At 39.5% G+C, this 15,776-nt stretch overlaps 1 protein-coding gene across 1 annotated transcript in view; it reads right to left on the bottom strand.

Annotated features, from left to right (window-relative positions):
• LOC128382037 (dipeptidyl aminopeptidase-like protein 6) overlaps positions 1 to 15,776 on the bottom strand; it is a 131,106-nt gene that overhangs the window by 20,112 nt on the left and 95,218 nt on the right. Inside the window, exons 4-7 of the mRNA XM_053342013.1 lie at positions 5,024 to 5,118; positions 4,484 to 4,558; positions 2,896 to 2,948; positions 1,712 to 1,793 (exon numbers count right to left, since the gene is read on the bottom strand). Of these exons, the coding sequence (XP_053197988.1) occupies positions 1,712 to 1,793; positions 2,896 to 2,948; positions 4,484 to 4,558; positions 5,024 to 5,118 (305 nt within the window). The remainder of the gene's footprint in view (positions 1 to 1,711; positions 1,794 to 2,895; positions 2,949 to 4,483; positions 4,559 to 5,023; positions 5,119 to 15,776) is intronic.

Below are 15,776 nucleotides of genomic sequence, written 5' to 3'. Positions count from 1 at the left end.
AAGGATTTAATCAAGCACATAAGAGATTTAGGAAAAAGATAACAGGTGGACTAATTTACGTGTATTAGACGTCTAAATATGACAAAACATACCTGAGCTTACAAAGTGTGTGCTTGTTTAAATGGATGGACATCTTTCACTTTAACCTCCACCTCTTCAACAGAGGACATCTGAACCTTCAGGGAGGCCAGCTGTTGTTTAGTAGCACGCTAACATAACTTGCCTGCTGGAAGTAAAACTACTTCCTGACTAATGGTGGGAAACTTGAGACTATATCAATCTAGCGACTGTGTTAATTAATCCACTGACGAGATAACAGGTAATTAATAGCATTGTGCTGCAGGATGTAATCACTTACAGTCTGTCTGCCCTGCAAACCAACAGAGTGAAGCTCATTAATGCAGTGACAAGTTAGATTGTGTGATGATGGAGGCGGCAGATGACTCATCTTGGAAGAGTTGCAAAGGACCATTGCATCTCGCGACTAGAATAACAGTATTTGATTTGAATTTTGTTTACAGGGAAATCAAAGTGAATCATTAGGATGACTTCCACCCTGAGGATTATTTGCGTGCACTGTTTTGACAGAAACTAGACTTGAGGAAACTGCTGTCTATGAAAGATAAAAACTGTCTGCTTCACAATTCTCAATTTCTGGACTGAATTTGTTATAATAGGCCAACAGAGCCTATTCCTTTCCAACTGCCTTCCTTTGCCAAAGATTTAGAGGACACAACCTGTGCGCTCTTTCCAATCTTCTTCATCCCATAATCCATTGACCACCAGTCAATTGGTAAATATAATGTAGCGTTGAGGCGATCCTGGTCAACTTGTAAAGTCAGGATATGTAATGTGACTGTGTTATAGTCCACATATGTTCATGTTGACATCAATCACTGGTAAATATATCACAATGATGTGAATCAGTGAAAAAGCCGCTACAGGATGTGAGCAATGGAAGTGGCATAAATTCAAATGTTTGTTCTTGTTAGCAGACAGAATGCTGTAAACCAAAGGGTAATGCAGAAAAACAGAGGTTATATGGTGCATTTGCCATTGCTGTTTTCAATCATCTTGAGGTAGAAAAGTCATAGTTTAAACTAACTAAATATAAAGTTTGGGTATGATGGAACTTGTACAAGCTTTATGCGGGAGATTGCTCAGCATTTATGGTCTATTTCCTGAAATATTTGACTTTGCAATTTGACAAGGAGCATCTGAATGCACCATTAGTTTTGTTCCCTGTAAGTCATGATGGTATCATTTATGAAGGAGGATTCAATGCAGCTTTCAGGTCCTCTAAAGGACTGAAGGACTTTTTCCCACATCCTCTGAAAGATTTAGCAACTGCACAGCAATTGACACGTATAAAGACCAAGCAGCCTCAAACATGGGATACAGAAAAAGGTCCCTTCAAACACCCTCCATCAATCATCTCAACTCCTCCCATTGCGTAGTTGACATAAAGTCGCTCTGACCAACAGCACCTCAAAAAATCATTAATTCTCTCTTTCACTCACTGACATTGAAAGATAATACATGAAGTACTTGAGCTTTGTTACTTGCATTGCCATTTTAACTTTTTGAATTCTTTATTACTTAATCATGTTCCGTGACAAAGACCATAACATGTGTTTAAATCTGAATCTGAAACATCATTGGTCAGCAGGCAGAAATAAGGCAGGGGAGTCATGGGTACTGTAGTTCTTACCAGTTGCTGACCCTGAGGTCCCCAGCCTGCGTACTGCAGCTGAGCATTTCGCACCTCTGGAGGGTTCAAGTTCCATGTCTCCCTGGGGTGCACAGACAGAGGAAAGAATGCTATCAGATGGAAGTGCAGACACACACTGAATGACTGAAGTGTATTCATAAATACCAACGCTCTATAACAGTGTCACCTCTCCTTATTGGGAAAAGTGCTGCGCAGTGCAGGCTGCTGAATTAGAGGTGCCACTGCCTCTATGTCTTTGTCTGGAGCTTAAAATGAATGAGGTCATCAGCTGTGGTCCTTTTCTGGCCAGTTACCACTGGGTGGCAGCACGCAAATAGATATGAGCAGGAGGGCTGCTGACAGTGGTGTGGAAGTAATTTAAAAGGGAAATAAGTGAGGTTTCTATTACAATATAACCATAATATGTCTTGGCTGCTGCTCAATACTCATTTATTATTTGTTACTTCACTTGATTCTCATTTTTCTGGATTTTTTAAACTTAATATTTCAAAAATGTGTCTCATGATTTTCTTTTAATTAAACATGGTGTGATCTGTCAGGAGTGAGATCACAATGAGAAGTCATAATGAACATTCTGGCCACTTGTGTGTTCTTAACACAAAGAAACGGACATCAGACAGATTGAACCACAGCAGTGACTGCCGACTCGTCATGGTTCACTAATGCTTGTTCCTTTCTCCAGGCAACTGCTTAACACTGAAGGACAAGAGCGCTACAAGAGACATACTGACATTGCAAAAAGCTTAATTCTCAAATCTAATCACAAAGCAGTATCATTATTATCAATCTGCAGTGCATTGTAGTCCCTGGGGGTCTCTTATCAGCCAACGTTGCATGTAATTGTGAAAATGTGACTTTATTTTCATTATAAGTCTATTGTTAAAGGATTAGTAAGAAGACAGAAGTGGACAAAATCTGCAGATGTTGTGGTAAGTCTGGTTGCCACCAGAGGTCAGAGATTACTTGATACCCCCAAACAGTATTATGCTTTGAAAGCTTACAAAGTCAAATATTGTCAGAGTTGCTTTCTTGTAGGTGGGTGTGAGAAGAGGTGGGAATGCGTCTCTCTCTTTCTCATGGGTAGTGAGGTCAGGCGAGATTTTACAGGATTAGATAATGAAATACAATGTAAATGGAGCACTGCAGCCCTGTCGCCTACTTACGGAGTCTCCAGACTGCAGATGATGTAGAAGGCCGTGTAAGAATGCTGGTACACCTGGAAGAAGAGGCAACAGGGCAGGAGTCACATCAGAGCAACACTTGAACATCTTGCCTTAAACAGAAATGTTATTCTGTTATTCAGTAAAATAAATGTGGGTATCAAAGTTAAATAAGACTTACTAAAGTGTTTTTGAAGAATAAATAATGAAAAAAATGTTTCATAGCATAAAAACACTGGCAATAATTAATCTTTTGAACTCAACAATGAAAAGGAGAGCTGTTCCTGGATAATTCTGTAGAAGTGTACTATTAAAAGCTTGAGTACTGCCACACATCTAGACCACAAATATGTTCAGAATAATAATCAGTGTAGTATTGGCTTCCAAAAGCCTTATTGGCTCATATCCAAGCACATATTTATATATAAGTGTGGAATAATCTCTAATATTTAACTTCATTTCTGAAATCTTAATTTTTATGAACAGTTCTTGCTTTTCAATAAAGAAATTGCTTGTGAATATTAGAAATGCTGTGTAAATAGCATCTTGCACAATGCAGGAATATACTAAGTCACTGCCCATTAGAAACTGTGTTAGTACATCTGATACAGTGTCATATGGAGCTGATGTGTGCATGTGTGTAATCATGTGCTGCTACGGTGAGCGTACCGAAGGAATGATTGTCATCTATCAAGGTGATGGAGGTTTGGATTGAATAATAAATGCAAACACATGCAGTACAAACACACTAGACTTCTCTGGCGTGTCATAATATTTTCCATTCATCTCAGGCAATAACACAAGGTTATTTCTCTGCCAGCATCCTTCATACACTAACAATAGGTGCCAACTCTCCACAGTGTCTGAGTGGTGGAGCAGAATGAAGTAAACACTCAGACATCGGCTAGCAAAATTATTCAATATATTTGATCTACCTATATCAGGAGCTGGAACCCTTTGATATCAAGGTGCAGGCAGAGCTGATGTAGTCATGGGACACTTTGAAATTGCACAGAAATTATAGATTCACAGCCAATACTGCCTTTTTTGTGATGACTGTTGCGACCCCGCCCCCAACCCCAAGCTCTATAATGTTCACATCAAGAAGAGTGTTTAGCCATTGTGTAAATGTAAGTGTGTAAGAAGGTTGCTAGCAGAGAGTCAGAATCTTCTAAGCTGCAATCAGGCGTGCCAACAATACACGCTTACCAGGATATGATATGAAGTCATTTATGGCTGTAGGTGAACATTATATTACATTTCCCAACACATGTGGCAGTGTGCCAGCCGATACTTCCTCTTTCTACTGTTGATCTCGTCTCCGTCCCTGCAAGCTTGTGCAGCGCCGAGGGGTTTGTTTGTGTTTCTGCCTCCCTTGCTACAGTTCCACTCTGCTGTGCTGGCTCCGCCGCCATTGCTGACAGGCAGCGGAGTGCGACAGGCCTTCACACCCCACCATGATTACTTTCTCCCTCCCTCTCTTTCCTTTGCTGCACTACAAGCCTATACCCTACCCCCCAATGGAGGCAGCTGACATATTTGGCTGTCAGTTTGCTAATTCAAAAAACAAGCAAACAAATGAGAAGCTCACCGGTGCAACGTTGTAGGCCAGCAGCACATGCTTCATGTCAGGAGACACCTCATACTTGCTGGCTTTGTACATTTCCTGAGAAGCACAGGCAGATGTAGGAGAGAAAAAAAACAGACAAAAAGATGAAACCTTTAACCATGCGTGGTATTTTTTTCATTAGACTACTCCTTAAATGACTGCGTTTGACGGATTGCTCGGCTCTTGAAGCAAATGGGAGTTGCATTAATCTTTGCACTAGGGCTTGGCGACTTGATGGTGGACATAATGTTGTGTGTCGTCACCCAAGCCGCTGCAGCCCTACATCTCCATTTTCACATCTCCAGCATAACCGAGGCCCAAGTGTTAACTATGCAGTTCACATTTCACAGCAATAATAGATCATTTGATTAAACTTTGTAATAAAAAAGTGCTTTGGGTTCTTTGATTTGCTGACACTATAAGAAAAGTTTTAATTTAATTCATGGGCAGCCATGGTCAGGCTTTTAGTACTGTGATTGTGTGAGAGGGAGAAAGACAAAGAGATGATGATAAAATACTTACAAACTTCTTGTTATGCACCAAGATGGTCTTGTCATCAGTGTCGACATTGAACTTGACGACATCTCCGTCACGATTACGGTACAATAACTCATTACCTGTGAGGTAAGAGAGGGAGAGAAGGTATTCTTTGAATCATGACCAAAATGTGCAAACCACTGACTATGTATAAATATGTATAATGTATTTTCACTTCCTGCTGCTATGTAAGTGAAGCCTAAATATCTCCTTTCAGGAAGCTGCCAACTTTCTCAACTTTGCCAACGTCATTTGGAGGCAGAGTCTGCACACTAGACTGACGTAGGTTTGAGAGCAGCTGTCATGGCTGTCAATCATGATGTCACATCCCCTTTTTATATCGTCAATTTTTTTTTTTTAACTTCAGATAAATGAGTGATTGAACAAACATCAGCAAAACAACAACAATTATCTTTGGGAAAAATGTATTTGACGTGCACTTTGATTTTTTAATTTGGCCCATCCACTAACATGGAGGAGGCGGGATTTATGACCTATACTGCAGCCAGCCACAAGGGGTTGATCAAGATGTTTTGGCTTCACTTTTGAGGAGCTGTCTTGAAATGCATACATATATATCATCAGTGGTACAAACAAACAACAAATCCTCTTGTTGATCACATAAAAATATACAGTGTATAGAGTATTACCCTGTGTAGTCTCCAAATCTTAAAAAAAATAAGCCAAATTACTGCCAGGAGAAAGAGACAACCACTATCCTAAGTCATTGACAGAAAACACTGGAAGCAAAACATATTTTAGCTGAGTAAGTCATGAACTTGCTCTGTGATTATGTTCTTTATTCCACTGCTCAATGTTAGCATATTTCTACATATCTCACAGCATTTATGTAATTATTAATGTTGATGTTGTTATTGTGTTAACTGAGTTTATTATCTTAGTTGAAATGTAGTATTCTGTAAAGATTCCTCCTTGTAGCTGTCGACATGAAAAATAAAACAAAAAGATTGTTTAATGAAGTTTTAATGAATGTTTAATGAAGTTAACAGTATTGTGTCTTTTGTTGACAACATAATTACATTTTCAGAGATACGACAATTTATTACCTTTCTAGTATGTAATTTAAAGTTTTATCAGCAGCCAAGAAAGTACAACCATATCAAAAGGTCATCTATCAGTTTGATGTCTGTGCTGCCCATTTAGCTGTGTAGTGATTGTGCTCACAATTTTGGCTTCAAAAATTAATCAAGCTTTACTGCAAGTCTTGTTATGTTTAACGCATTCGCAATGGCATGTCGAATTAAGCGCTCCCTACTCAATCATAAACTGTCTGGCCATTAACAGGCTTTTGTTTCAAGCACACAGTGATTAAACACTGCCTGCTCCCCAAACACTGTTGCAGCTGCAGGTCAAGTGTGATGGAATGTACAATGATAATTATTAGCACATTTCCAGTCCAATTTGCTTCATATTTACAGAAGACATTGTTTTGTTTCTCTTTATAATAGCAGTTTATTATTGTGATGATGGCAGGAGTCGAGATTGACAGGAAACATGGGGAGCGAGAAGTTGGGTGACATGCAATGAAGGTCTCCAGCCAGAATCAAACTAGGGGATGTTGTAAGGACATCCCCCCAAAATACTCAAACTGTTCAAGGGTAATAACATTATTACAATTAACCATTTTAAGCATATTAGTGCAACTTTTAGCAAGTACAATTAACATATATAGTACTGACTACTATTGATCAACCTCCCTATCAACTGTGCTGAAGATATAGAGTAACGTATATTAACCAAGTAAAGTACAGGTCTAATCTCAAACCTTAAGTATTATGTAGGCTACATTATGACTCAATAAGCAACAATACAAGTTAAAGTTTGGAAAAAAATAGTCAAAAAATGCAACTTGAGTCAGTAAGGACAGCTGACACAAAAACACAAATGCATACATTTCTTATGTTAAATAACTAAAGCTGTTGTAAAGAAGATGTAATTATGTAGGATCCCGTCACTCAAAAATGAGCTGATTTAAAAAAGGGTTTTCAGGACCTTTAATACACCTTTGCACAATGTACAGTGTCATTAGGAGACCACCATACAGTATATATGTTATTTTAAAGGTATATTTAATGATATCATTGAAAAAACAACACAGCTTTCAATGTGCCTGTGTACAAAAGCGCAAACACAGTGAATTAATGCCACTAGAGGAACCCTTGACAGGAGCCATTATTTGACAGATGTATGAAAGTTCATACAGCTCCTCATCCATCAGGCCTTTATCAGGGAAGGATAAGTTTAATACAGCAACTGCCCCCTTTCACCTTCAATCTATCTACGCTCCTCTGTCTTATTGCTTTAGTGATCCATAAGCACACACGCAACCACGCCATTTGGCGAGGTAATTAGAACCCAGAGATTCTTATGCAGAGTGCTCTCTATCGGCTAGCATATCTAATTGTCCATTAAGGTGACAAAATTACCATTACAATGGCTTTAATTCAGAATGTGCTAGGGAGAGCAGTTTCAGACTTTTGTCTCCTTGTTAAAAACCATCAGCATACTAACAAGGGTATAAAATGGACTCCTTCATGGAAATCACGGTGCTAAATAAAAGGGTCCTGCTTTTTTCCTCCATGCTCCATTATTTTAGTTTAACTCTGTTTGGCATCTTGATAAACGGTCTACCTTTATATATATGAAATGGTAATTGTGGCTGATGGGGCTTGAATGAGTAAAAAGACAAGACAATATGGTGATAAATTAGTGGTCAAAGTGATGGAATGAGTTTTATTTTGCTTCTCGACTTACTCTGTCTTTGTAGTGGGGCTTAATTTTAAAAAGTCAGACCTACACTGTATACTTCTTGAAGGCACCTTTTTCATCTCACCAAATCGCTGATCTCCTTTTTTATCCACACGCCCCACGACACCTCAGATATACCTCAGATATACCTCAGATCTCTCAAATCCTTCCCATCACTGCCCTTTTATAAGCCCTCCTGCTGAGTTCATCATTTTAGACCTTATCATCCCTTCTTCACCTTTGTTTTCTGCTTTTTCAAAGACTGAGAGCCATCTATTCTTTCACAGTACCCTAGGCATTATGACTTTCCTTCAATCTATCTCTTTCTAGCTCTCTCCCCCTCTTGTCCTTACTTTCTCTTTTCTCCTCTACCTTCACTTGCTGTGCATTAGCCCAGGGCGCTGTTTTCTCCTCTGATCTATACCTTTCCGTGGCAGTATGTCTTATTAATACAGCCTCCTGCCCTGGGCACAGCCCTAATCCAGCCTAACTCCAGGGAGACAGAGGAAGTTCCAGAGAAGGAGTGAAAAAACGAGGCAGAGTTACAAGGCGACCCACTGAGGAAGTGAGATAGAAGGACCAGTGCCATATATTGCATTTGTGTAATTTAGCCTCATATACTTCCTCTTATATAGGGATATTCAGCAGTAATTTACAACAAAATTGCCACTTATCGGATAGTTCAGTTTTTTCAACTTGGGTGCTATTTTTTGTAGTTATATGTACTCACCAGACCCAAATTAAATACAACTTTTCTCATAAAAAACAACAACAACAGTGTAAGGCCTTATTTGAAGAAGAATTTAGCCAAAGGATGTCTATGTACACACAGTTATTGTACCATTAGCTATAGAAACAGGCAGGTTGAATGGTCTCCCTTAAGAGAAAAGTGTTTGTTTGTTATCTGCAGTGACCAAAATAAGTAAGTCTCACACTACTAAATGATTCTAAAACATGTTCTTATACTACCTCAGTTTCCTCACCTGGAAACACGTTTTTGTCTACTACGTCAGGCCTCATTAAAGCTTCAACTAAGCTGAGAATTTGACGAGAAAAGAAAGAATAGTGCAGAAAGGCTAATAATACTCCAGGGAAACAATATCATAGTGTCTTTAGACCAAGTCAAATTGCCTACTGCTCTGTAATTGTTCACATTTAGAGTTTTTTGAATGTTGCTCATTCTACGGTCTTCTCGATCCTCCATATCCTTTCCCACTCAACCCTTTCTTGATGTCACATCTTAAGTCGCTTTGTTCACCGCATTCAGGGTTCTCCTGAGTGTGTTTTGTCACAGTTGAGAGGATTGAAACACTCCGAGTGAGCACTGTAAGGGTCCTCAACAGGCATGTTCTGGTAGAGTAAGTCTTAACAGGTTGATCGGATAGATAAGTAAGGAGAAAAATACCTTCTCTTGTACGTTTTTCTTTTTCTTTGGTTTCAGATAAAATAATTTACATTGAAAGCAGGCACTACTACAACACTGGAGATACTGCTTTAATGGTCCTATCTAGGAACCCTAACCTTCACATAATACATCACCATGTGATTACAAAACCCACTCGGGCCATAGAAATAGCTAGTTTCTTTTGGCTATATTATTAGCTTCAAGGTGAGCCAGGGTTGCAATGTTAAGTTCTAGATGAAATGGGATTTTTCTTGTCGGTTCCAGGTCATTTGTCCATGCCCAAGGCTGCAGATGATGACTGGACTGATAAAAGCAACACAAGCTGCTAAGGGAGAATTATGGTGTCTGTCTGTGGCGGAATAAAATGAAGTCTCCAAAGCAGTAATACAGTCTTAAATCTTTGCCACCCATCAGTTTAGATGTGCAGTAAAATATACAGTAGGCTCATAAAAAATTCAATACGAGTTTTAATTAAAACCCCCCCCCCTTATATTTCTAGTATTTTTGTTTAAATGGTGTGTGGTTCTTGAATGGGAATTCCATATTATAACTAAGTGTATTTTTCTTTAGCTTACTGTTTTGCTGCTGGCTGCACCACAAATTGCCCCTTCGGGGACAATAAGGATATCTTGAACTTGAACTGAACTCACAGTAGAATTTGAATGATGGATTTGATAAATGAGCAAGCTAGCAAATGAATGGCAATGCTAATAAATGAGCCTCAAGAATGAACTTGCTGGAAGAATATGAAATCACACAGGGTTACAGCCAACCTGCTGCTGGCCAGTTTTCAGTGTGGAAGTCATTTATGTTTATCACGAATGCCAATCAGTGGTGCCTGCTGGCCTCATTACTCACTGCTTCTTCAGCTTCTGAATTCACCATTACGATTGAAAAAAAAAAGAGAAAAGACTTATATGTCCAATAATTTATGTTGGTGTTATGCTGTTTAACTCCTGATATACAAATAATGTTTATTACTTGGGCATATAAAGCATCAGACATGCAAGCCAACCATAAAATAGCAGATTGTTGACACATCTCCACGGGACCAGCATCATGTTCAAAGACCCCTGATGTGCTGGGAAAATACAACTCTCTCAGATTCTCCATCAGAATTTTAGAAAAGACCAGCTTCAAAATAAGGACACCTCTTTCATTTAGATGAGACTGAATCAAACATCTTTGATGTTCAAACCATATAAAGTGAAGAGTCAGACACAAAGAACAATTCAATTTATCCCTTACTGTGGACTGCAAAGCCCACTGTGTGTTAAAACCCCTTTTGACATTCAGCCATGCACACAGGTCAGCTCACATCGAATTTGAAACCTTACGTGAATATATGCCTCCTTTGAATTCAAATGTAAGACAAAAGAATCCAAGCTGATCACCACCTGAGTGATCAGCGCCAAAACTGAAGGAGCTGGGGGAGGTAATGTGGTAACAATTGTAAACAGCGCCAAGATTTGCTGAGTAGCACAGGTGCATTTAAGAAGAGAGTGATGGTTTTCAAGGACAGTATTGTGTGTAGGTCATCTGCATTTTGGCAGTGCTCAAAGTCCAAAACATAATCACTCAAGTAACATGCATAAAACATAAAAAAATAAACTTCAAGATAGTGTAAAATTAGGTCATCAAAAAGTTACCCACTGTTCACCCAACTCTATACTCCATCAAAGTAGACTCTCTGGGGAGCATGGAAATACTCTCACTAAACCCTCCACAAACTTATTACCACCACCATGTTTTATGTAACCTGTAACCTCAATTTGCAATTAATCTTTAAGTTACTTTGTCAACAATTTGACTCCCTGTCTTAGGTGATAGTCATTTCATCTACCGAGCTCTAGCTGTTAATATACTTCTCATAAACCTCACTGTCACTGTTTGACTCAATGTCCACAGCCATCACATGCTCCCCCTTTTCTCTCTGTATGTTAGTGTAGTACTGCTGTGTTTTCTTTGGGTTGCAAACCAATCACTAAACTCGAAAAGACCTGCCCTGCTCATAATAATTAAGATCATTAGGCAGGCTTGCACCAGTAAAATAACAATTATAACAACACTAAACATCACAGCCATGATCAGCCTCTCTTGTTCAGAGGGTTGAGAGTCCTGGAGGAGTTACCCCGCTGGACACACACTTCCATATTTATGTTGTTTGTAATAATTAGTCATAATTCTCAACCCAAATAATATGACAATTTGAATCTACAAGGTCTACAAGTGCACAATATTTGCATGTGGATTATTTAGAAAAACACAAGTATAAACGAATGTGTTTGTAGAATCTCTGAAACTAAATTTTCCAGTGGGGCTCTTCTTGTTAGGGGATGCTCACAGCCTTTCTGCTGTGTTACACAAACACAGTTAAGCTGCAAATTCTCTGTGATAAGGCAGCTAAAGTGAATTCAAAGGATTGTAAGTCCATTTCATGGATTGGATGTGAATTCCATGTGTAGTAGGCATAATAGGGATGTGGATTTGTAGACGTGCTCGCTAGATATTCGACTGTATTAGAGATGTGTCTGTCTAAACACAGTGGTAGATACTGCAGAACGATCCCACCATGCATTTACTGCTTCTATGCCTTAACAACACAGAACTGTAAATCCACGAGGATATCACAAACAGACTCCAGACAAACTAGTTAGCAGAAGACAAAACACAACCATCCCCTGCACGAGTGTTTGTATGTCAGTGTGCACGTGGGAGCATATGTCTGTTTTTCTGTGTGTGAGTGCGTGTGGGTGGTGTACTTCTGCTGTTAATTAACACCACCCCTATCTTCTCTCCTCTCTGCAGGCAGAGCCAGACAGCACAATTGGTGCTTTTCAAGCTGATTTGCTCGCTACTATTATGTGGGACTGTGGTGCAGTGGGACTACACTGGCAGGCTATAAAAGATGGCTAAATGCATGAAAATCCTTTTAACTCTACTTCTACAACTAGTGCTGCAGCTATAGAATTAATAGTAAAAAATAATTTGGGTTGGAAGTAAAAAGATAAATGGAGTGAGAAAAAACTAAATTAAAATGACTAATAGGCAGCTGTCATCACTTTAGGCTATTGATAGTTAAATTGATGATGACCGACTGAAATTAGAATAATGACTTTGTCTAATCCTGTCTGAAATCAAGGAGGCATTGTTCCAAAAAATATTAAGAATTTTTATGACAAATAAACTACCATAAACTTATTTACAATACACTTTGGTACTATCACAACATTTTCTTTTCAATATCTTGTTTTGAGGAAAATGAACATGTTTGCCACTTATTTGTATAAAATTGTGTTTTATATTAAACTGGCCCTATAGTGCCATGTATAATAAATATACCTTGTTATTGTGCATTCAATACTAAGATATTCAAATAATACCACACATCCCAACCTGCAAAAAGTAATTTCAGGGAGGTCCGTTCCAGGTGGGGTTCCTGTTACACTTGGTGTCGGTCCGGGGTGGGGGGGGGTGCAGCCGGTCTAATAAGCGGCAACACAGAGCTACAGTATAAGGACGCTTTGCTCTCACATGCGCTGCATTTATAGTCACACAAACACACACACGCGCGCGCGCGCAGTCACTCTCTAGCTCTTGCTCGCTCCAGATTCAGGGAGATTGGATCCCATTTGCTGGCGTCAGGGAGCCGCTGTCAATATGCGGGAGACTCCCAGAACTGTCTGTAATACACAGGTTCATATATTCATGTTTTTATTTTAAACACGTGCAAGGTACGGCCTCGTGATTGGCACAGCAGCGATAGGGGCGGGTCCTCCTCGTTGGCGGGACAGGTGTTAACCGGTGAATTAACCGGTGACCAGCTTGAAATAGCTCCTGTGTGTCGCTGAATGTGTGCATTGCATAGACTGTATATGGTGCATTGCTGACTGAAAGATGTCTTCTGCCTGTATTTATCTGTTCACTACAGTGTGTTAGATTCAAGTTAATGTGTAAACACATTTCAATTTGTTGAAAAAATTGCCAGGGGGAATATAAAAAAAGTCTAATCAACCAAAACTTTCGTGACCCCCCGCCGTACCTCGTGACCCCCTGTTGAAAACCTCTGATCTAAATGCTAGTCTAAAACTGGACAATTGATGATTTACATCACTATGTGATTAAAAAAAATAATAAAAGAAAAAGCAAAAAAGCCAGATAATCAATGCCAACAGACAGACTGAGATTACATACCCAGGCCTATCCATGTATCTCACATCATAATTCAAAACTAGAAACATTAAGTGTAGAAGGCTGGGCAGTGGTCGATTGTTGGTTTTTGTACCACAGTTTCACACTGATAAAGCCAGTCTGAGACCTGCAGACATGATATTTTAAGACCTTGGGTTCTGGCCAGTGAAAACCTGAAAGTCATGTTCTCTATTTATCTGTTGACCTTGTACCTGCAATGAGACCCACTCTGAGTTCCTGCGGCTGAGCTCTGGCTCATAAAAGGTTTTAAAGATTCAGCTTTAAAACTGAACTTGAATTCAATTCTAAAACCCAAGGGAGGGGTTTGCCAAAATGAAAGCAGCTTGATGAAAGCAAGATACAGTGATTAACACAAGACTCATGAGAGCATGTATGAAATTTGTAATTTACCATGATTCTTAAGTTGGACAAAACATGACTCTGCTGACATAGTTGTTTCTCCATTTTTTGTTGCTCAAAACTTGGAAGAAATATGACATCTAAATTTTCAGATGTTGCCTCGACGTTAGTGGCTAAGGAGCTAAGAGACTGCTCAATGTGTCATGAGACGCCATGAAGCAACCGTATAACTCCAAAGTCTCCTTCTGCTCGTCACTTCTGTCCCTCCCTGGGTATTAAAACACTGAACAACATTGGTATATTGTGACAGCTTGTTTCTGTCAAAAGACTAGTTGTCACACTACTTTTGCTGCTATCTGAAGGTTGAAAGAGACAGCAGAAGTTGAGTTTCTGCCAAGATATCCTTTTGTATAAAACGTCAGTAACGCTTGCAGGAAAAACTAGGTCACCTGAAAAGGTTATATTTGCATCTTCTGCCTCATATAATGTTACTATTTAAAAAAGGCTGATTGTCTGTGACACTGAATGAACACTGGATACTAACAGGGAGTGTAAGAGCTAATTAGATATGTTTCATTGGTAAGAAAAAGACCCATTGCAGAACTCCATTAAGAAATGACATTCACATCATTACTCATGTTGTGTCATGGGAGCAGAGCTATGAAAAGTCAATAAGGGAGTGAGACAACTGGCTAATCTTCTCCAATGTGATTGCTTTACATAAACATTAGAGATGAGAGATTGTGCATCATTCAGAAACAAGGTAATTCCCTGACATGCACACTTGAGTGTAGACACACACACACACACACACACACACACACACACACACACACACACACACACACACACACACACACACACACACACACACACACAGACAAAACAAACATCACTATGCTCCACTCTTATCTAAATCAGTCACAAGACCCTCTCAAAGTCATGGCGATAAAACTTTCAGGGAGTCCCAATTGGCCGAACACTTTACAAATAGCTCCCCATTCACCATATTTAACGCACATCAGTGAGACAAGAGGCATCCTGAAGCGGCAAACAAGAGGAACACAGCTATTAAAATGGCAAGCAGCTGCTTTGAGCGCCTGCGTCGTGCCCCAGAGGGTTGGCTTCACCTTGTTGGTGTGAGAATGTTGTTGATGTTACGTCTGTTTCATTCAGACAGAGTAGTAAAAAAAAAAAAAAGAAGGTGTTTGTCAGATATCTGCGGTTACTACTAATGCTGCAATTACCTAACCAGTGATACTTAGAGTACAGTGATCAGAATACTAATGAAGAGTAAAGTAGTTTATATTAGATATATTATAGAGCTAATCACCAGTTTAGTGAGTAGCAATCACTATGATGACAATTTTGTACTCATTACAGCAACTGCTAAGATGTAGAAACTGGGCAACATGCTACAGCAAATGGGATGGAGGAAAATGAGTGAACAGATGATCCCACAGTCCATAAACAAGCCAACAGTTCAGCCAGATGATCTGAACCACTTCAAAATCAACATTGCATTCATGAAACATTCATTTGAATTGGGGGCAGTGAACTGATGCAAGGGGGTTGCCAATGCAGAGACCTCTGGCAAAACAAAGAAAGGTCATCCTGCAAGTAAGTTGAACCTGATTCAACTTTCACTGCAACATCATCTGACAAGGTGTTGTGTTGGCCAATCACATACAGTACATGCAGGTGGAAATTCCTGGTGGGTTACTCATGCGTTCGAATGTTTACCTCACCATCGCCATGACAAAAGATAAAGCAGTTGTTGCCGTGACAACTTTCCAGAGCTGTCTGTGAATATAACAAACCTCTATGCTGTGTTTTGATGTCTGTTAAGCCTTTAAATGGATCAATATGTAGCTCCAGCTCAACTTCCTGGTTGATATTTTATTCTCACAGCAATGCAATGCAGCCCAAAACTGTCAGCTGACTCAGTAATGCTGAAGTGACCGTCGTCTTTGTTTTCTCCAAATAAGTTTGACAGACAACAGCACTGTTGAG

Source organism: Scomber japonicus, chromosome 21 (assembly GCF_027409825.1).
Source record: "Scomber japonicus isolate fScoJap1 chromosome 21, fScoJap1.pri, whole genome shotgun sequence".
In the NCBI taxonomy this organism is placed as follows: Eukaryota; Metazoa; Chordata; class Actinopteri; order Scombriformes; family Scombridae; genus Scomber; species Scomber japonicus.
Note: the sequence above shows the minus strand (reverse complement) of the source record. Positions and strands in the feature narration are given on the sequence as shown.